Consider the following 20721-nt stretch of genomic DNA (forward strand, 5'->3'; position numbering starts at 1 on the left):
GGAGAGAACTGAAACAGACTGCTTTCAAACAGTACTGACTTTCAAAAATGAGAAAGCATATTTTTAGTTAACTTCTGCTGCTCTGAAAAGGCATGTTAAAATAAAATATACTACATTACACTAATGGCATCTGAGACAATCAGAGTGAGGCAAAGTAAAAAAGGCTCCTTTCTTCTCTATTGTCCTTTCTGGGGACAAATGTACAAGTCTAAAGAAACATGGTTAATATGTTCAGCACTACCCAACTGAAACATCTGAATCCTGCCTTGCTGCTCCACATCCAGATAAAAATTTAACAAGTTTCTTCTTTCTACTCTACCATCACCTATCCTGCTAACACACGAATGTAAGCTGCCAGGTACTCACACAAGGAATTGGATGTATAGGCCAAGATGCAGGAAGACTCAGTACATACATTCTTACTGCTGAAAGGTGCTTACATTCTGTGTGATGGAAGGAGTATTCTTTCTCAGGAGTACTGAAATAGAGTTATAAAGCTACACTGCATTTAACTGGAGTCAGTATTTTATCCATCAAGTCTCACTGCTCTTGACTGAGATTCCCATTCTTCTTGACTGTCACTCAGGAGTACTACTTATCTATGCAAAAAAGAGATAAATAGATTATTAAATAAACAAACTGTAGCTCAATAGGAAAAATTAAAGGAATGGTCACAAAGATTGGAAAGTTGCAACTGTGAACAGTTTTTTTAAAATATCAAACTTTTGTTACTCTTTCCAACAATAATAAAATAAGATGCAAAGAACCGGAGAACCAGAAAAGCAAACCAAGACTGAGAAACACATGAGCACATAATAGTTAGCTAAAAAATCAACTGAGAGTATTAGAGGCAATGGCTTATAAAAGGTTGAAAAACTTGCCAACATAACATGGAAATAGAAAGTAGTACAAAACAATACACTCCTAAAACCCCCTACACATCAACAATTTCAGTATTTCAAGGCACCACCCAGCCAACTAAGGTCAAAGCTATTTACCACTGTGATCTTCTCATGCAGCAGCCAAATACATTCCTCCCTGGAAGGCCAGCAAGGTGCATCAGAAATGAGGTATCAGACCTTCAGTGAGAAGCAGACTACACCCCTGCCTACTCCACTCTTCCTCCCTCATACACGCTGTGCCCCACCCATGCAGCACACATGCACACAACCCTCTACTCTCCAGCCTTTGCTTGAGGGTTTGCCTATATAGTTTTTTTTTAACTACTAAAAACTTCCAACAGCATTTCCCTCAGCAGGAAAGAATCCCTATCCTAACTGATGTATTGAAGTGTCTCATGAGTGGAGCTAACCACATATCTTCACAAATGAAGATATGAGAACACTCTGCATACCCACCTTTGCCTCGTGCTGCCCAGGCAGGAGCAGCACCCACCTGCACCCACAGCTGCTTCCCACACAGCTCCACCTGTGACAAGCAGCTGTGGTGGCAAAACCTAGACTTGCATGTGTTTGTCCTGTTTGGCCCAGTCTAGTCAACTTATCAGGCCTGGCACTCATTAAGACATTCCTGGGAAAGTTTTGTTTTGAGGAGGACTTATGCTTTTTTATTTACTTACCATTTTCAAGTATTAGAAATGCTGGTAATACACTGAGACTCTTCTCTAGTCATTACTGTCACAACAAAACCAACATCTGATGAAATAATTTCTGCCCAGATGTTCAACTCCAACATAGTCCCCTTAAAACCCTCCCCATCCCAGCAGGGGTGTTGATGTTAACAGTGTAGTCTTTAACTAATTCCTTCCTGATGTGATTTTTGTCTACCCTTGCATCACTGAACATAAGATTTGGAAGTACAAAACACACCAGAAGACAACATTCTACTTTTCTGGCACATCACTACATAGACTATGAAGACAGGAAACATCACCAGTGAAAATCCTATCATAATACCATCTGAAAATGGCAAAAGACAAAACTGAATTTTGCGTCTTGCCACTTGTTTGGTGGAAGCAAAATATTCCTATAAATATGAACGAACTTCAACAATCAAGCTGAAAGGAATAGTAACTACCAAATGAAAAAACTATTCTTTCCCTTTAAGGCACTAGATCAAACCAAATGCAAGAGTAGTCCTGAGGATTAAAAATGGATTGGGACTCAGTCTTGCTATGGACTTCCTGTGTGACCTTGGGTAAGTCACTTGAGAATTTAGTTCTCAAAAATAACAGGCCTATTAGAGCTGCCAGAATGAAGCACCAATGTTTCTGAAACCACAAATGAAAGACAGGGTTCTGCTTACTTGCCCAAAACAGAAAAGATCCTAGGTGTGAGTCCTCTTGAAAAATGTAGGTAACAACCACCAAAAACTCAGGAATATTGATGTTAATCAGCTGAAAGTTAATCTGGAACTGTACTTTGCAATACAGTAGGAAAGCCTACATAAAAACAAAGTAATTTTTGGGTTTCAACCTCTAGTTTTGACTTTTTGAAACCTATCATGAGTAGAACCCATATGATTTCCAGAGACTCAGAATGTACTGTTTACAGTTGACAAAGCACACCTACTCCATTCAGCTTGCAATATCAATTAGCTAAATGTTTTTGAAGTGACTACAAACAGCTAATGACTTCAGCAATAAGCTTATATTTTTGGTAAATAATAATGACTGAATTTAGAAGCAGGGATGCTTAAGAGGCATTTGGCCAGATAATGCAGTTTCAGCAGTTTCTCTGCAATAGATAGCAGTTGATCAAAAATCAGTTCAAAAGCCCCGAGTTAAAAACCTACAATCCAAGTTTCACAAAAGTTAATTTTATTTCTTTACAGAGTCCCACACATGTTAATAGTGTCTGCCATCCCTCACTGGCATTTTAAACTCTATTAAAACAGATGTTTCCACATGAGAAAAGGCATTACAGTGATATTTTGACTTCAGAGTACTTCAGCCTTTCCCCCAGCACTGGAAAACTTCTATAAGAAAAAATTACAGGCTAATGCCACAACTGGAGTCTCAGTGGGGAAGGAAAGAGGGAACAGCTGTAGAACCCCTTCCTCCTGCTCTGTCCACAGAGGAGCTGCTTACAGAGAGCAAGAGCCCAGCCACAGTCAGTAACACCAATTAACAGGACCTGTCATAAAGCCCAAAGTCCTCAGAAACCCCTCCCCATTGAGTCTACCTGATGTAATTAAAAATATTCAGCAGAAAATTTGGACTGAATTCAAAGAAATTAAAGCCTCAAACTTCTAAATAAAAACACAGTGATTTCTATGAGAGGGAAGCCCATGACAGAAGGAAAGTTTCATCCTCTTGCTACTTTTTTATTAACCCTTTCAGCAGCACATGTACAGAGCCCTACAAGCAAGGCAAACTGTTTCAGGAAACAAATCACCTTTAAAACATCCAACTGCCTCAGGTAATTAATTACCATAAGACAACCTGCTTCACAACTGTTAAAATAACAAGCACTGACTGCTGACAGAAAAATGAAGAAATAGTGACCTTTTTAAGAGAACTCACACTATATTTCAGTAGCTAACACTAAAACAGAAATACTACTTGTTTATAAGAGAGAAGGTTTCCTTGGTCTCAAACAGTTAATTCAGCTGTCCATGTAGACCTGTTCACTGTGCCTGGAATTTTAACTCAGGTTACATTCCACAAATCCCAAATTGCAACTTTAAATTAACATTAGAGTGAAAACATGATACCTAGCAAAAAATAAAGGCAAGGGGGCAAGAGAAGACAGGCACAAGCAGGAATGTTGTATCCCAAGTGTCACTAACACCTGACATCCTGCCAATAGGTAACACCTTGGAGCTAGAAGAAATATGCTTTTGCCTTATTCAAAGGGACTTACAGTCTTCTTACAGTTCTTAGCCTGGTAGCAAAACTTTATATGAGGGTGTTACCTAATAGAAATAAAAAAGTGAGAAGAACCAACTGCAAAGCAACTGAAATTGCACTCTAACAAGTCAATCGACATAACCTTTTAGTAATGAACTCACTGTGACCAAGGCTGGCTTCTATCTTCTCCTCACATGTACCTGACAGCACACAGAATTTACCCAAATTAATACATTCCTCTTTTCACCATCAAATATGCATCTGAAAAACTGAAGGCATACTTGCATTTTTTTCAGAACATCTATACTTTACGATGATATCTTTTCTCACTCTAGGAAGGAAAGTTTTAAATATAAGTTTGTTTTATTTATCTCACAGCATTGCTGAAGAGCAAGATATATCACTTTTAGTTTTGCTGTTCAATAAAAACTAAGACAGTCCCATAACATACATGACAGAAGCTAAGAAAGCAACTAATCAGCCTGCAAACCAACTCAGAACAAGAAAACCTTTGCTGATATTGAATCTATTTGAAGTCTGCTCAGGAGTCTCACAAGAGCGTGGCTATGCAGATGACTGGCAAAAAATACCCAAACCATGTCTCTCTTTCCTCCTCTTCATTTTTCTACCAAAAAAGAGGGAGAAGGGAAAGAAGTAGATAGGATCAGAGACTCCCAACCAGCGCTGTGTTTCTGCTGTTATCACATTATCTCAACACTTTGTTAACTCTTCTGCTGTAGCAGAAGTTGTTTGTGTATTGGCCAGAACTAAGGACAATGACACAGGGCAGTTTTCCTCAGGTAGGAAGTGCCAGATTTCCTTGTAAGTGGAGGCCTCAATGGCAGCACCAATCGGCTCTTGGCTGACCTCCTGGAGGGACCAATAAACAAGGCAGAAAAGGAACCATCCAGAGTTAAGATGATAAGACTGTCTTTCCAGCTAGAGTTAATGCACCAGGATGGCTCCCAAACACAGAGAGAAAGCAGGGGAAAGAAAGAAAAAACAAAAGTTTACAGTGTAAGATTAGCTGTATTAAGTTTAACAAGAGATAAAAAGAAGGAAAGTTTACAATACTCAATGCCATAGCTCAGTATCATTAACTGGCATACTGGATGTCTAGTGCAATCTCTCTGTAATAATTTCATATTCTGTGGGAACATGGATAGGAAACAACATAAAAATGCTTTTATTTTTTATACTACAAACAAGCCAGTTGCTTATGCATCTCCCCTATGCCCATTCTTAATTAACAGAAGATACCTGTAAGAACCAAGTTCATTCTGCGACTTTGGGGGGAAAAAAAGCCTCATACTTATTTATTTTAAAGGTTAAAGGGTTAACATTTTTTCCTATGCATTTTCTTCAGTAAATATTTGCAAGTCAAACATAAACCCACTGCTGAGAAATCTCTATTATCCAGATTCTATTATCTAACCGATCCTGATGGTCCAATGCACAATGACTTAAGTTGGTTTTAATTCCTCAATAAAAGGAACCAAAACCAGCCTAACCAAGACACACTACATTTTGCATTACAGAACTAGTTGATAAAGACTCAGAGGCTTTACATAATAAAGTAGGTGCAGGAATGAGATCCAAAAGTGATAAAGATGAAAGATACCTGGAATGATACCAGACCTTATACACCTTTTGTTTTCTGCAAGTGATACACGCTGCAGACAAAACGGTTTGTGCTAAACAGCCTCAAATCTGGTTTTCTAATATTAAGCACAAAGGAAAAACACTGACAGCAAGCGTGGTAAATAAATCCCTCCCTTGAGAATGAAAGCAGCAGACAGGAGGGGGCTGACATGCATGCAGGAGAAAACTAAACACCATCTTTTTTTTCTACCTGCACAAGTTGCCATTTGCTGCAGCAATCAAGGATCTTTTTTCCCCGTCGATTTCAAAAGCCAGGTTTTCAGAAAATTTCTCTCTCAAGTCATCTGTTGATATGCTTTAAGAGTATGGTATTCATATGACTGGATCTTTAAGAGAAAAATCCATTTTCTTTCCTGTTCAGGTAAACATGTTTACAGCTCCTGCACAGACGCTGGGTGGTTCAGACTCACATGTCACACATGTTGTCGTCAGCAACAAGAAAAGCCCCTTTCTCTGATCATCCACATTTTTAATAAGGCAAAGAGAAAAGCACTTTCCAAACTTACCTTTAACACAGCCAAATCATGAGCTAAATATAAATATTTACACTAGGACAAGGAATTAACAACATGAGCGTGCAAACAAGAGTACTTGCTAGAAAACGCACACAGCAAAAATAAGAAAACCCTTTTAAGTTCAACACAATCAAACCAACCCGTTAGCCCCTGGAAAGGCCGTCATTTATCACCACGTTATGCCCCAACAGGGAGGATTAGAGAGGTGAAGCACCGATCGTGACTCCGATCTATTTCAGAGACCGTTCACTGCATATGAAAACATCTCCGATCGCAGGCAAAGCCTTCCTATCTGTGACCCTGCACAGGAAATGCCACATAAAACCTAAAATTGCCAAGGAGGGTTACAAAATCGCCTACTCTACATCCTATTCCGAAGAGTCGTGCTACGAGGACCGAACTACTTCTCCATTTTCCAGAAAATAAGTAGAGAGTGGGTGTTACGAGCCTTTATTCCCCCCGCCGTGTACCTACCCATTGCATCTTAAAGTAACACACGTACCAAAGGGGAAAAAAACACCACCCCACAGCAGCCCTTAAGCCTGAAATGTAAATGTAATTCCTTATATAGACTGCAGCAGCTGGTCACACACGCACGGAGAGCGGAGCGGGGGCCCCCGGCCAAACCGTTACCACCCATTATTATACAAACAGGTACCTCCGAAGCCAGAGGGAAGGGAAGAAACTTCGCCGCCCGCCCCCGCCGCCCGGGCGCAGCCCTCCCTTCCCCACCGGCCCGGCGGGGCGGCCGCGGGGCGCCGCCGGGCACCAACTCTCGGCGGGGCGGGGAGGCGCGGAGCGGGCGGGCGGGCGCGGAGCGGGGGCGCCGGCCCGGGGCTGCCGCGCTGCCCCCGCGCGAATCGCCGCCCGCTGCGGCGGCCGTGCCTCCCCCGCGTGTGCTCCCGGGTGTGTCCCCTCGGGGCCGGCCGGCGTCCCCCACCGCCGCCCCCCCGAGAAAGGCGAGCGCCGGCCGGGGGCGAGGAGCCGGCCCGCTGCCGGGCGAGCGGGGAGGAAACTCCGGCGGGCGGCAGAGGCGCTCCCGTGCTCGCGGCGGGGCGATCCCGCCCGCGGGGCCGGGGGGAGGCCCCGCTCCGCCCGGGGTAGCGCGCAGGTAACAAGTTTCGGAGTTGGGGCTGCCGCGGCCGGGCGGGCGGCGGCCGCTCCCCCGCCGCTCCCCGCGGGGCTCCGCGTCCCCGCCCGGGCCGGAGGGCGGCGGCGCGGCCGGGGGCCCCCGAGCCCGCTGCCGGCGGCGGGGCGGTCGCGGGGCTTGAGGGGGAAGCAGCGTGTAACGGTCCCGGACAGCGGCGGAGTGCGGAGGCACCGCTAGGCGGAGGAGGGAGGCGGCGGCGAGGAAGGCTGCAGGTAGCGGATATAACGGTGCGGAGGGAGCCGCGCTCCCGGCGAGCCGCGGCGGGGGAATTACTTTGGCGCCCGCCCGACCTCCCCCCGGCGCGCTCGGGACGGCTGTGCCCGGCCCCCGCCCCGGCCCCGCCGCCGCCCCAGCGCGGCCGCGGCGCTGCCCCGCGGGTGACTGACCGTTGTTGCGGCGCGGGTTCGGCTGCTTCCTGCGCTTACACCTGGGGCCATCCGCCATGATCCGCTCGCTGGTGTCTAAATGCTCCAGTCACCTCCTCCCCCGCCCGCCCCCCTCACTCCCTCCCCTCCCCCCCGGACCTGGTTTACGACACTGGGTGGTTTTACTTTTACATCACCTTCCTACACCTAGTGCTCGCCCGGAACCTTGTTGCCACGGGAGACGGGCGCTTTACGGCAGCGCGTTTGAACGGCGGCGAGGGAAAAGTTGCGCCCGCAGGTACCGGGAGCGGCCGCGCCGCCCGGGGGGGCTCGGGCCCCACGACCCCCGCGCCGGCGGCAGCGCGGGGGGACCCCTGCGGGGCGGGGCGGGGCGGAGCCGGGCTGAGCCGGGCTGGGGTGTCGGTGGTCGCCGGCCGCCGGCCCCCGGGCGGCGCAGGAGGATCCCCGCGGGGCAGCCCCGCAGCGCCGCGCTGAGGGCCCGGCCCCGCGCCCGCCCCGCTCCAGGTGCGGCCCCGGCAGCCGCCCCCAGGTGCGGCGGGGCCGCGCTCCCGGCCCGGCTCCCCGGGCCCGCGGGGCTCGGCTCGCACCTGGCGGGGCGCGCAGCGCTGCGGGCGCGCCCGGGCTCACCGGGACCGGCGGCGGCTCTGGCGGGGCTGAGCGGGAACCGACAGCTGCAGCGCAGGGACGCCGTTCCCACCGTGCGCCGAGTCTGCCGCGCTCGGGCTTTCCTTGCTCGTACTTCCCGGTTTTACAGAGAGGAGGAGAGGTATGAAACTCTGCGCCTTAACGAATAAAAAGAAGAGAGCAAATTTTCACGGGTAATTAATAAGCAATCTCTGTTGTGCTTAATAAAGTTATTTAATGTATATAAAAATTAAAGCCATCAAACGCTTGTGCTATTTATTTACTCTTGCTTTTCAGGCAATAAAATAATTCAGTAAGTTTGCTTCTAGGCTTCCTTATTTCCCTTTTTTTTTCTTTATCTTGGCATGATTCTGTAGAATTTATAGTTCTGTGCTTCTGGGGAACTCTTTTATCTAAAGAAATTAAATGTAATTAAATTAAATTTCAGTGAAAACATTTCTCTTAATGGGATACTTTCAATAAGAAATTGATACGCTACAGAACTTGAGGCCTTCAGCTGTTCTCCACTGTCCTATTCCACATGCTGTGTTTCACATTCTCTAGCAGGTCACCTCATTTCATGGAAGCAGCATAACACGTCTATAGGAAATGAACTATTGAACACTGCCAGTTTATGGACATACCTTGCATTTGAAGCTCCCACAAAAGTCTGGACAATCAGAAGTGCTCAGAAAAGAAGTATTATGCTAAAATGGGTGCAGATTTAGGTAAAGATCCAAAGCGGTATTTTCCTCATCACTTGTACCCTCAAAAACCCCCAAGCCTTGGCTTTGGATACTTGCATGAAAGCAGTGGCTGCAGGTGCCAATCATTTGGTAGTTCTCAAAAAATCCTTAAGTTTAGGTGGATTGGTTTTACATTTGTGTCTTTACTCAGTGGTGGTTGGCTGCTGACCTCAGCATTTTAATAAGGCTCTAATGTGTGATGAAAGAAGCAAATCAAACAGTACCAAGTGCTTGGTGGACTAACAGGAGTTGTTCAAAAGCATTAGATTTGGCATCATCTGGGAGTACTGAACCCCAAACATGAGGATGGCTAAGAACTGCAACATGAAACTAACTATAAGATAAAAGTGAAACTTGTCAGCTCAAATTTCAAGTGAGCGAATTACAAATTTTAAGGCAGAGTTTTGTTTTTAGTTCAACATCCTTGCTTGTAAAGTTTCTGTGCAGAACATAACCCGTGGCTGTGAAACTGTTTGCAAATGAGTGCTTAAGGTGTTTTGGAATTGTTAGATGCTTTTTATCATTCTGTGGATGAATTTGAGGACGAACCAAAATATGATGTACAATTTTTCATGCAAAGTTTTTACTTCCTTAAATTTAGTCATGTTCTTAGAAGGTAGATGCAAATAATAAATAATATCTGTAAACATACTTGCGGATTTGTAAGAATATTCTCCTGCATATTCACACAAAGTTCCAAGCCCTCTTTAAGCAACTTTGAAGAGCTTATTTTCATTGAGTCTTGTCACTTTTCACCTCTGGATAAGAATTCTTGTCTCTTTCTTTTGAGCAATTTATGTTTCCTAACAGAATGAGAAGAGAAACAGTCTCCTGGTGTTTGTTGTGCTCATTTTCCAAGAGCCATAGTGTCTGGTTGAACTTGAATCTCCTGAGGTTTCCAAGCAGCTGGGAGAAACTGATGACAACTCGTGCTGCCCATTAGTTCCTGAAGAGCAGAACTGAAACTGGCAGGAACATTGGTAGCTGTACACTGCTATAGTTTGGGTAAATGAGAAGAGAAAAACAAAGCAACCTTGGTATATGTTGTCTTTGAGACCAAGCAGGTCTAGAAAATAAAAAAAAAAACAGAGATTAATGTTTTGCATCAAGTTATTGATGACTCCAATCACTATTCATTGTGAAAAGTGTCTCATTGACAACTTGTAAATAGATATTTAGACAGGCTGGGTTTTGGGGGTTTGATTTTTAAGCTTTGCTGTATTTAATCCAAGCAACTGGGCACTTCACACATTTGTATACAAAGTTCCCATTATTTACTGTGCTAAATTAAGGGTGCAGCCACTGTAAAAGAATTTTTACCTAATACATCCTTCTAATCCTGGATGCAAAGCAACTAGTTAAAATTCCTGTTACCTTTGTCATGTTCTGCAGGACATGAGCATGTTGTATATGTAATTTAAACTGGTTTGTGCTTCAAGAATGGAGAATCTGGTTTTCCATTATGGTGCACAGCTTTCAGTCTGACTTGTCAGTCAAGGATGCAGGAATTAATTAATGTGTTAATTTGCAAAATCTTAGTGAAGAGGTATATTTCTGCATCCTCCTAAATGTGGCAGTCTTGAGAAGTTATCTCTTTAAAGGAGGAATTCTGAGACAGTGGTCATCCATATCAGTTTCTAGTAACATAATCGTATAGGAGTTTAGGCAACCTAAACAGGCATATGGTAGCTAAAACATGAGATTGCACAGCTGCAGTACTTCAACTTTTTTTTCATTTATTTCCATTGTCTGAAGACAAGAATTAAAATACTTCCATAGTCATACTATGATGATGTTGTACGGATGTGCAAAAACCAGGTAATGATTCTTACAGACAGATTTTTTTCCATTTAAAAAATGTTCCTGTATGTTGTGTGTTGTGTTTTGATTTATCATCTCCTAAGTATGTATCATTAAAGAAAAGCAATCAGTTCTTTGTTTGTATTCCTACTCCTTATTGATGCTTATGAAGTGAACTTTCACATTGTATCTTGATTATTCTAGATTTAAGGATTCTCATATAGTTTAATGTATTGAGAATTACAATGGAAAACAACTCAGTGTTGTTTCTTGTGTATTGTTTCTTGTTTTATTTCTGATTTGTGGAGATTCTTATTTTCTTTTTTTTTTTTTTCTGATTTCCATTAGCGAAGTTTTGTTTCCAATTCCATGTATTTCTTGGAATCTCAGTTCCTAAAATTTATTTTTCAGTTAATGATTTTTTCTTTTTGATTCTTGTTAAATGCACTTTTTCTCCTCTGCAGGAATTGTAGTTGAAAGATTTATTAGGAGAACAGTGACACAGAAATACACAGTTTTCTGGAGCTGAGGAACTAATCTTGAATAAAATGTTAATTGTTGAGGTAGCAACATAGAAGTGTAGTGCCTTTCAGATGACTTTCCAATTTCTATTTATACTTCCAAATTAATCTAACAAGTTTTGAAGGTATACCCTGGGATGCTGTACAGTCTCAAAAAATGGCTTGAAATTTTCCCATTCATTTAGAGCAGACTGTAAGTATTTATCATGGGAAATTACCTTTTTTCCACTTTCCTCATCTCATAATTTTGTTTTCTGTTTTTATACTTTACCATGAATTTACTTGTACATTTAAAGCTCAAAGTTTATGAGGTCTAATAAATTGTCATGTCTTTGCACAACTTGAGGAGATTGGACCTGCTTGAAAGATGTAAGTGTGAGGGTGTAACTCTGCCATAAATCATCAAAAAGTACATAGCATAGATAGCTATAATGACTTGCATATATGCAACTGACTTTTCTAACATCTTCTTTATTAAGAAAAAGCGTTTGTGAAGGTCACAAAGGCTTTCAAACCCATTTTGTTTCTCTTGCTGTCCTTTGCCCTTCTTGTTGCATATTGTTTTTCTCTTGAAAGCAATTAACCTATGCTGATACCTATGTCAGGTTAGTCTGCTGTAAAAAATGAATGTAATAGAATATAACAAAGACCTACTCTTCCATTCTTATACTAATTTTAACTTTCATTGTGATCTCTGTTTCAGAACCTTCACAGAGCAAAAAATGATTTGAGAAAAAAATTGAAAAGGTCATTCCACATTCTTCATCCAAAAGGCAAAGAAAATATCATGTATTCAAAATGGAATTGGATTGAAAATTTGGATATGAGTGGTGGATAGTGAACAGTTGTGGGGTTTTTTTTTTTGTTTTCAAAATACATGGAACTTCAGATGAGAATGTCTGCTTCAACACTTTATTTTCTACCACTAGATGCAGTGGTTCTCAAGTTGTGACTGATCAACTTACACTCGAAGTTAAGTTAGATTGCCCGCTTTTAATAGCAGCACGTTTTCCATTCATCTTTGTTTATGATGACTCTGCTAAGTGTTCTTATCCTTTATGCTAAATAAACACTAATGTGTTGTGAATATTTTCAGATATGGATCATGTTTGTTTGCTTCTGTAACTTCCCCTCTATTTCTGATTTAGTTCTGCTCCCTAGCCCTCTTGCTGTTTGCTGTCTCACAGTTTTGTGCAGTTGCTCATTTGGCTCTCATTTGGGGTTATTCCCTTTGTTATGATGTCTGTACAGCTCTTTAAATCCAAACTTAAAACTGATTTCTTAATTATTTCATTGCATAATCTTCTCATTTATATCTGGCGGTTTTAGTAGTTGAAACACATTCTGATGTTAGGCATTAGTCATTTGTTATCGCTCGTTTCTTGTTTTTCCTCACTTTAAGTGCATAATGTTTCTCCAGGGAATGTTTGTTAATACACAAAAGGAAAGCTGTTGTTCTGGAGCTCGCAGTGTGTCTTCTGAATACACAGAATTAACATAAAGAAAAACAGAAAAAAAAAGTATGAGAGTCTAACAAAACAAACAAATAAATACAGTTGAAAGTCTCATTTTGCTTAAGAGACCTCAACAAATGATCAGCCAACACCATAAGGAGAAACAGATATTGCAATGGTTAATTTCTGGAATGTGAAGTGAAGCTTTGGTGCACTCAGCATAGTTTGTCTGATTCTCAGGGTTGGCAAGGTCTGTCTGATAGTTACAAACATATGGTGTTAAAAAAATGCAATATGTTTGAAACTCATATGCATAGACCAAACTTATTGGAACTACAGAGCTATGTAAAATTCAGGTGTGATTATATCTGAGTTGAGTTAATTGGAGCAGGGAACAGCAGTTCAGTGCAAGAATAATCATGTGTTGATACAGAATTGGAAAGGGATTGTGATTCTCACATAAGGCTATGCATATCAAGAATTTTGGGTTGCACTATCAAAAAGAAAAGCCTAGTATGGATCCATCCAAATAATACAGTTTTCTGTTTTCCGTTGTGGAAAAAAAATTCTAAAAAGATTTTATGTGAGATCATCTAGAAAATGTCTTTTTTCACCCAAGTATTAAAAGCCTGCATTAGAGTAATTATTAAGGGAGAGCAGGTGGTCCACAGGTTTCTGTGAACAAAATGATTTGAAAATTCACTTTATTAGGTTCCCTGTTGTTCCTGGGGAGATTTGAACAGAGATGTCTATGGTGGGCAGTATCTTAAATCCCTGGGCTTTAGATATTATGAAGAGCTTTCATTTTCTCTTATTGACGACTAGGTACTGTAAAACGACAAGAGCTCCTGTGTCATCTTAAGAGAAGAACTTTAAAACACTCTCCACACCATTTAGATAAATGTTATGGCCATTAGATTATAATGTTTCTCTAGTTCCATTATTATTTTAAGTACTTTAAACCAAAAACATCCATCAGTACATGTGAAGACCATCTGAATTTTCTTTAAGAAGGTGAATTTCCATCATTACTGAATGACAATGGTTCAGATTTTTATTAGAAGAGAATATAATTGAACCTTGGTTTTTAATATCCTGCAGGAACTCGGTGACTACTAGGATTTCATATTAAAGATTGATCATACCCAATGCTTCATGCATGCTGGGCTTGTTCTGAAAAGCCCAAATTGGTTGCTGAAGAGCAGTTAGGTAGAGAAAAACCAAGTTTAAAGATCTGCAGGTGGTTAGGTAGAGTGAAGAATTAGGCAGATTAGGGAATACCAGAAGCAGATCTTCACATGCCCAGAGAATTTACCTGAAAAATCCTGAGTAAGAATAGGGTTCTACCTAGAATTATGTAGAAGCTGAAAATAGTAATTCAGAACTTTGTAGGTGTCTGACCATGACTGGCCATGGTTTTGCAAATACAAAAAAGCTACTGATGCCTCAGGTTTTAGCTTTTATATTTTTCAGATTCTGTGCTGATTTAGTGTGTAGTTCTGAGCTTCATATTAAGGGATGGTAAGCTCTCTTCACAGAGTAGGCAGACAAAACAATCCCTTCTCTAGCTGGGGACCAAGGATAACTGATCCAAATCTCAGGCCCAAGACCATAAACAATGATGGAATGAAGAGAGAAAACAAGAAAGATAGGACTTCATAAGCTAAAGCTATAATTGGACAATTAACTCCAATATGCTAATGGACCAGAACTTATAAAAATGAGGCACTTCATGGCCAGTCCTTCACTTTTTGTGACCATTTTGGGTTCATCTTGGGTGTAGCCCTGGCTGGGCTCTTGTACTGCCCGAGGTGTATCCATTGAGGCCTTCTAATAAATACCTACTTTATTCTTTAGCTCTGTCTACCCTCTGTTCTAGGTCATCCCTGACAAGGCATCAATATCTGCTGCAGGAAAATTAAAATTTTATTTGTTTTAGGTAATTTTGTTTTATTTCAAAGATTCATGACCTATTTCAGTAGCTGTTGGTAGGCCTTCAGTTGAGCAGTTGAGTTCTTGCAGGTGATGACTAGTTCCTGTTTAGTGACCACGGTAGGGGACCATGTGTGGGACTCAGCTGCCTCCCATAGTTTTTCTTGTGGGCTATTCCTTCCAACTGCTTTGTAGTTAGATCGAGTCAGTAGAGCCTGGCCCATCTCACAGGCACATAAGTGAGATGAATTCCAGCCCATCTCTTAGTCCTGACATCAGTCCAATCAATGAGATATATTTTCCTGTCATGAGGTGTTTGGGGTTTTGGAAATTACTTCATTCCTCTGTTCTAATTTTCACTCATTTTTTTGGGGTGAGAAATCCTAGAATTTGTCATCTCACCTGCAACAGATGTCTATTTTGTCAAATACATTTAGATACTGTATCATGACAAGGCCATCCTCTGTGGATTTTCATATAATGTAACACCAAAAGAAACAAAAGTACTTGTTATGGCATGAAAAAAATGCTTTTTTTCCCCCATAAATATTTGAAATCCACACAAATGTTTATTAAACATCTGGGCAGTCTTAACATAGAGAGGATAACTGTGGAGGCCTTATTCTGCAGAGATGTACAATTCTAAAGTTCAAAGTTTGTTCCTGCAGCCAGAGGTATTTGGATTCATCATTGCAGCATCTTTCAGAGAAGGACAGAAGAAATTTGCTTAATTGTATTAATAACAGTACTTTGGTGCCATGCCATTTATTCTAAATAATGTCAAAAACTTCATGGGATTCATTGCTAATTTTGGTGTTACATTAATTTGCAAAACGGATAAACTCTTCCCTCAATAGTGTTCTTCACCATGAATCAGGACTGTATCTACCTTGGATTCTTCACCATAGACTGCTTTGTCTTTAGTTGCTGACTGCTTCCTAAATAGTGCTCTGCTCCTAAATGGTGTTTATATGTTCTGTAATGCTGACATTGTTTCTTGTTTAAATGTTTATTCCTGAAGGTCTGAAAAATTATATTTGCAACTCCAGTTAATTTCCCCTTTGCCAGTTTGCTTATGAGCAACTATTTTTCAGACTCTCTTTCAAGGTATTCTAACTACAGCCTAGTCTTAATCTGAGTAAAATCACAGTCACATTTTCTGTTGAACAGTAATGCACTACATTTGTTTTACAGACTCTGTAACTGCATTTTAAGGACATATGCATTGCTTGGGTCTCCATTCTCCTTAAACTGATGCATGCTGGTATGAATCCTAAGCAAACTGTTTTGTTGCCTTTTTCCCAGCCTGTTTTTCCTCTGGCATAGTGATGGATAACCCTTTCTGTTGACTTGGGCAAGATCAGAGAAAAAAAAAAGCAAACAGACAGACCTGTCCATTGCTGCGACTACCTAGTCTGAAATGCCAAACTTAGCAAACAGGCTGTTCTTCATACATAAAAGAAAATATAGACACAGTACCCAGCCAGGCAGGAATCACCAAATGTACCAGAGCAAAGCCCATGGCTAAAATTAAATGGAAATATTTAATGTTCTTTTACTTGCTTGCTACACAGTGTTGTCTGTCACTTCTTACTACACCAGAGCTCAGGGTGCCTTTCTTCATTAGCTTTTCTTACCTTTCAGAATGTTAAAAAACATGCAAAACAATTTTAGTAACATTTATGATGAATATCTGTTACTACAATTTATCTGTTTGTATATATACACCCATGCATAAAGCTATTTTTAAAGATTAGGAAGGTCACAAAGGCATGGGCTTGGCCTAGATTCATGATCCCTTGGTTATACCCGCATCTGGCTGCCCCATCCTTCCCAGGAGATTACTCCCACTGCAGCCAAGGCTGCTGTTCAAATCCCCATGTATTAGCAAACTGAAAACAGCAGTAGTCCAAATTAAAAATGCTCCACTGGACCAGCAGCTGCAGACGCAGCCTTTCTCCCATTTATTTGAAGTGGCTGAAGAGGCTACTGTTTCCAGTTGTAGGATCAATGTTCTTTTCAGCTGCTCCAGCTATATCCAGCATGGATGGCAACATTACAGAATGGAAATATTAATTCTTCTCTTTTCAGGCACAGAGTTTTAATTTTATCCCATAATATGTTAGCTACATTACCCCTTCTCTTCCTGCAGCTTGAGAAGGTGTGTCGCTTGGCAATGTGTTAATGTATCTTCCCTCCATGTTCAGAATAGTTTCCAAATCCTAATGATCCAGGTTATGCAAGCCCCACTCTGAAGATGATTTTGGAATTTCCATGGAAGGCAGTCCTGGGCAGATGCTTATGTGTGATTTTGATTTATACAATATATGGAAGGTCATACATCATGTCAGATGCTTTTCATTTGTCAGAGTAGTCTTCCCAAATACTTTTAGAAACTAGCTAAAATGGAAAATTCCTTAAACAAGGAAAGTGTTTGAGGATTCATTTGGTCTTTTCTTGTTCCAACAACTTCTACCATACTTTTAACTACCAGCTAAGGGGATATATCTCTTTTGGGGAGTAGTGTGGAGGAGTAGGTACCAGAAAAGTTCCAGATACTTTTTATTCCACTTTCCTGATGAGAAAAAATACAGGTTTCTACAAACCTTTTGCTCTTCCCCCTCAGAATCTTAACAAATTCATCAGAAAGCTCTTTTCTTCATCAATTAAAAGAATGTTGAAAACACTTCCCTTTTGCAGTCCTACTTGGATCTAAATCTGCATTTGACATTTCATGCTACACCCAGTTCCAACAGATGTAGGCTCTGTGGCCTTGAAATTAGGTACTATGTTAAGTTATATCTAATTTTAGGCCGTGCCATATGGCTCTCCCTGTATTCTCCTAGATCGTGTATGGAAGGTGAGCGTGCTGTTTCATTACAGAGATCCCTCACCTCCTGAAGGCATGGGAACACTCTTGCTCCTTGGACCACAATCCATCTGCAGACTTTGTAGAGCCCTTCTACATTCTGGTTAAAGATATGATCTCAAAAAGGAAATAAAGGCATCAATTAATATCAGGACATTGATCCCTAGCTTGAGAATGCATATTCCCACTGCACATTCCATAATAAAAAATATGCCACAACAGGTTATATTTAACAAGGAAAAGAATACCAAGTTTAAGGATAAGTATGTAGCAGTAATTTTTCTATTTTTCCCTTTAGAAGATGCCATTTGATATTAGAGACTGGTAGTCTCCAATTTTTAAGTTACTATTAATTTCAGTGAACAGACCTGTCTTCTGTTATCTGACCATCTGGGATCCTTTTAAAAGAAAAACATCATTCCAGTATTAGAAAGAATATTTTAGCTTGCCATATTTAATCAAAACATATTGAAGCAAGATGCAAAGCAGTATCAGATAAAAGCTAAATTCCTCTGTTGGATGCTAAGTGAGTATAACCTTCCTGTCTAAAGAGAGTCAAAGAGTTTAAGAAATTACTGGCTTTGGGTTATGTAGAAAATAAGAAGGAGTAGTGATTTAATAATGTCGCAGTTAAATATAATAATAAAACACAAAGATTAATATATGTTGACTATATGTTAGGACATTTTAGGGGTTAAGATATGCATTAAGCAGAGTGTCAGGTTTTTCTCTTTGCCTCTCCCATTAGGAATTAGATCACATTCCAGAAGGCCAAAGGTAATCACCTTGTTTTCATTTTCCATTATGAATTTTTCAGTGCTGCTCTGTCAGGCTCTAACCACGTGCTTTCTAAACAGAGTCCATCTGACCAGTGCTGAGTGCTCTGCTTGCTGGCAATGCATCCATCACTGGGAGTGTGCTCCCTCCTCACCTGACAGCACTGCTCATCCAGCTGCTCCTGGAGTGGGAATCCACAGAAGGCACTTAGAGAGACTGGGGAAGCTCTTCCCTGGAAATCAGGGCTCTTTGAGATGAACAGAGGGAGGTTTGAGATGATGCTTCACCCCATTCTGCTGAGTCAAGTCAGCATTCAGTCAATACATAGAACTCTTGGGAGTTCTAATTACAGCTGATAATCTTAGGAAGTCAGAGAAGGAAAGAAAGAAGAGGGCTGGAGTGCTTTCATAGCCTCTTCTTTTGAATATCCTGGGAAATAACAAGGAGAGCCCCATTACTCATGGAACCCAAGAACTGCAATTGCAGAATCTACCCAGCACCAATCCTACTAATTTAATCCACAGGATTTTTTGGGGAGTCAATTAGTCAGCACTAAGTATCTACAGAACTGTCTGTGGTGGACCTTACTATAAGATTTGTCAGCATCAGTGTTCTATCTCTGCTGGTGGTGCTTTGTCTCCATTTCTTTTAGCTTGAATTGATGTACATGGCATCCACATTTTTGTTTTCAGTGTATTTAGTATTTTTTAACAATTTGAATAATTATAAACTTGATTCAATGCAATTTGTTGAGGGTAATTATCCTGTAGCTGCCCTTCAAGGAAGTAAAAATGAAAAAGTAGTTGTCTTTCTTTGGAGTGGCACAGCTGAAATAAATCCATTGCCCAAAAATGAATGGTAGGCAAATTTGTCAGGAGGCAGCTGTGCAGAGGGATGGCTGGAAGTGGGTGTCGCTGACACATACCTGGAAAAGCTGAGAGAAGTGACAGGAGGAGAAGTAAAACCCTGCTTTGGGGAGAAAGTCCTGCAAAAGAACTTTGTTGTCCAAGTGCTGCTTAAAGCAAGGCGTGAAATGGCAAGCAACACAAGCGCCTTCTCTAGTATTTCATTCCTGCCTGGCTGGCAGAGCCACAAGGCAGAGCTTTCTGGAAACTCTCCCGGTGTGCCCTTGGCAGCCAGGGACTGCCATGGGCAGCCTCGGGAGGGCTCGGGCAGCCGGGTGGGTGCCCCTGCCTGGTGCTGCTGCCCCGGGACCCCGCTGAGCATCCCCCGGGGAAAGCACCATTGGCACCCCGTTAGCAGAGCCAGGCGGCCGGACCGGGATGGGGGACATCTGCGGCATGGGCTGGTAACTAAGGATCCTCAATTAGGCAGGGCCTTGAGGCAAGAGGATAGCCTATGTCTGGGAAGAAAGGTGAGGCTGTTAATCAGTGTAAGTCGCTTGAGAACTCTTGGGGTTAGTCAGGATATTTTTTTTTTGTGGCCTTTTGTTCATTTTCTCATTTTAATTTTATATATATATACATATACATACATATACATATATATACATACACACACACACACACACACATATATATATATATATAATTGAATCTATTACTTTCTATTCCTAAATGGTTTAGAGCAAATGGCTCCAAAATATTGAAGCATAAAAAACAGGAGAATTTCCAAATATTTGAATCAGTAATCATTCCTAGAATTTTGAGAACAAATTTTTGATAGGGTGTATTACAAAAAAATAACAAAGTGACTGGTTAGTGGGACGTCAGGGAGAACCCCAGATAATTACCTGAAAATGAGCAGTGTCTTGAATCTCTCAAAGTGAAGTCCTATGGATTATGAACTCCATTTTCTGGCACACAGTGGCTTACTTTCAGCCATTTTTTACTCTTCATTTTTGCCCATCCACTTTCAGATGTAACTAATCTCCTCTGGGTGGAGATTCCAACATTACTGCAGAACTGCCCCACTGCACATTCCGTAATAAAAAATACGCCACAACAGGTTATATTTAACAAGGAAAAGAGGAACAGAAATTGGTACATCTGCACAATGGATATAATATAGCATTGACTTGGAATTTCCTGACTTCAGCAGTGCTTCCAAAATAATAATGCATTCATAGAATTACACTTAGCTTTCTGCTTTTAAAAGGAAAATATTTGAAAGCAAAAGTATTTTCATCTTCCAAGTACTTCTGGCTCTGTGTGTGAGATAGTGGAAATAACACAAGGCTGTGTAACCACAGCAAACAAGTGGGGTGGGAATTCTGTTCCTGCTTGGCTGGACCAAACCAGGCCAATATTGAAGCCTGTATTTTGAATTTAATAAGTAAAAGCTTTTTCCCCCTAAACTCCATTCATTTCTATGGATAAAAATAAAATTACTTGTAGACAGAACTGGTCTACAATTGCAGGTGACCTGCAATTACTGATGCCTGGGATTTCCATTATAAGAGGCAGGTTTTAGTTGGCTATAATTTCAGCTGTTGGTTGGTTGAAACTTTACCT

General features: G+C 41.4%; 1 protein-coding gene and 2 long non-coding RNA genes across 7 annotated transcripts in view; 1 reads left to right on the top strand and 2 right to left on the bottom strand.

Moving 5' to 3' along the window:
• Nucleotides 1-6609, bottom strand: part of LOC134414374 (uncharacterized) — a 94085-nt gene extending 87476 nt beyond the window's left edge. Inside the window, exons 1-2 of the long non-coding RNA XR_010026712.1 lie at nucleotides 6129-6609; nucleotides 367-599 (exon numbers count right to left, since the gene is read on the bottom strand). This is a non-coding gene — a long non-coding RNA (uncharacterized LOC134414374). The remainder of the gene's footprint in view (nucleotides 1-366; nucleotides 600-6128) is intronic.
• ZEB1 (zinc finger E-box binding homeobox 1) overlaps nucleotides 1-7643 on the bottom strand; it is a 120316-nt gene extending 112673 nt beyond the window's left edge. For 2 of the 4 annotated variants that reach the window (XM_063148839.1, XM_063148866.1), the window contains exon 1: nucleotides 7525-7624. In XM_063148839.1, the coding sequence (XP_063004909.1) occupies nucleotides 7525-7582 (58 nt within the window). In that variant the 5' untranslated portion in view covers nucleotides 7583-7624. Of the gene's footprint in view, nucleotides 1-6646; nucleotides 6711-7524 lie in introns of those variants that run through there. The other 2 variants (XM_063148848.1, XM_063148857.1) reach the window with 2 other exon arrangements.
• A 505-nt stretch (nucleotides 7644-8148) lies between these two features.
• Nucleotides 8149-12302, top strand: LOC134414379 (uncharacterized). Of its 2 annotated transcripts, none has more exons than XR_010026713.1 (2): nucleotides 8149-8342; nucleotides 8713-12302. It is a non-coding gene; the product is annotated as an uncharacterized LOC134414379 (long non-coding RNA). The 2 variants fall into 2 exon arrangements; XR_010026714.1 differs by having other exon boundaries at nucleotides 8716-12302.
• The last annotated feature ends 8419 nt before the right edge of the window (nucleotides 12303-20721 follow it).

The sequence above is a fragment of the Melospiza melodia genome, chromosome 1 (assembly GCF_035770615.1).
Source record: "Melospiza melodia melodia isolate bMelMel2 chromosome 1, bMelMel2.pri, whole genome shotgun sequence".
In the NCBI taxonomy this organism is placed as follows: Eukaryota; Metazoa; Chordata; class Aves; order Passeriformes; family Passerellidae; genus Melospiza; species Melospiza melodia.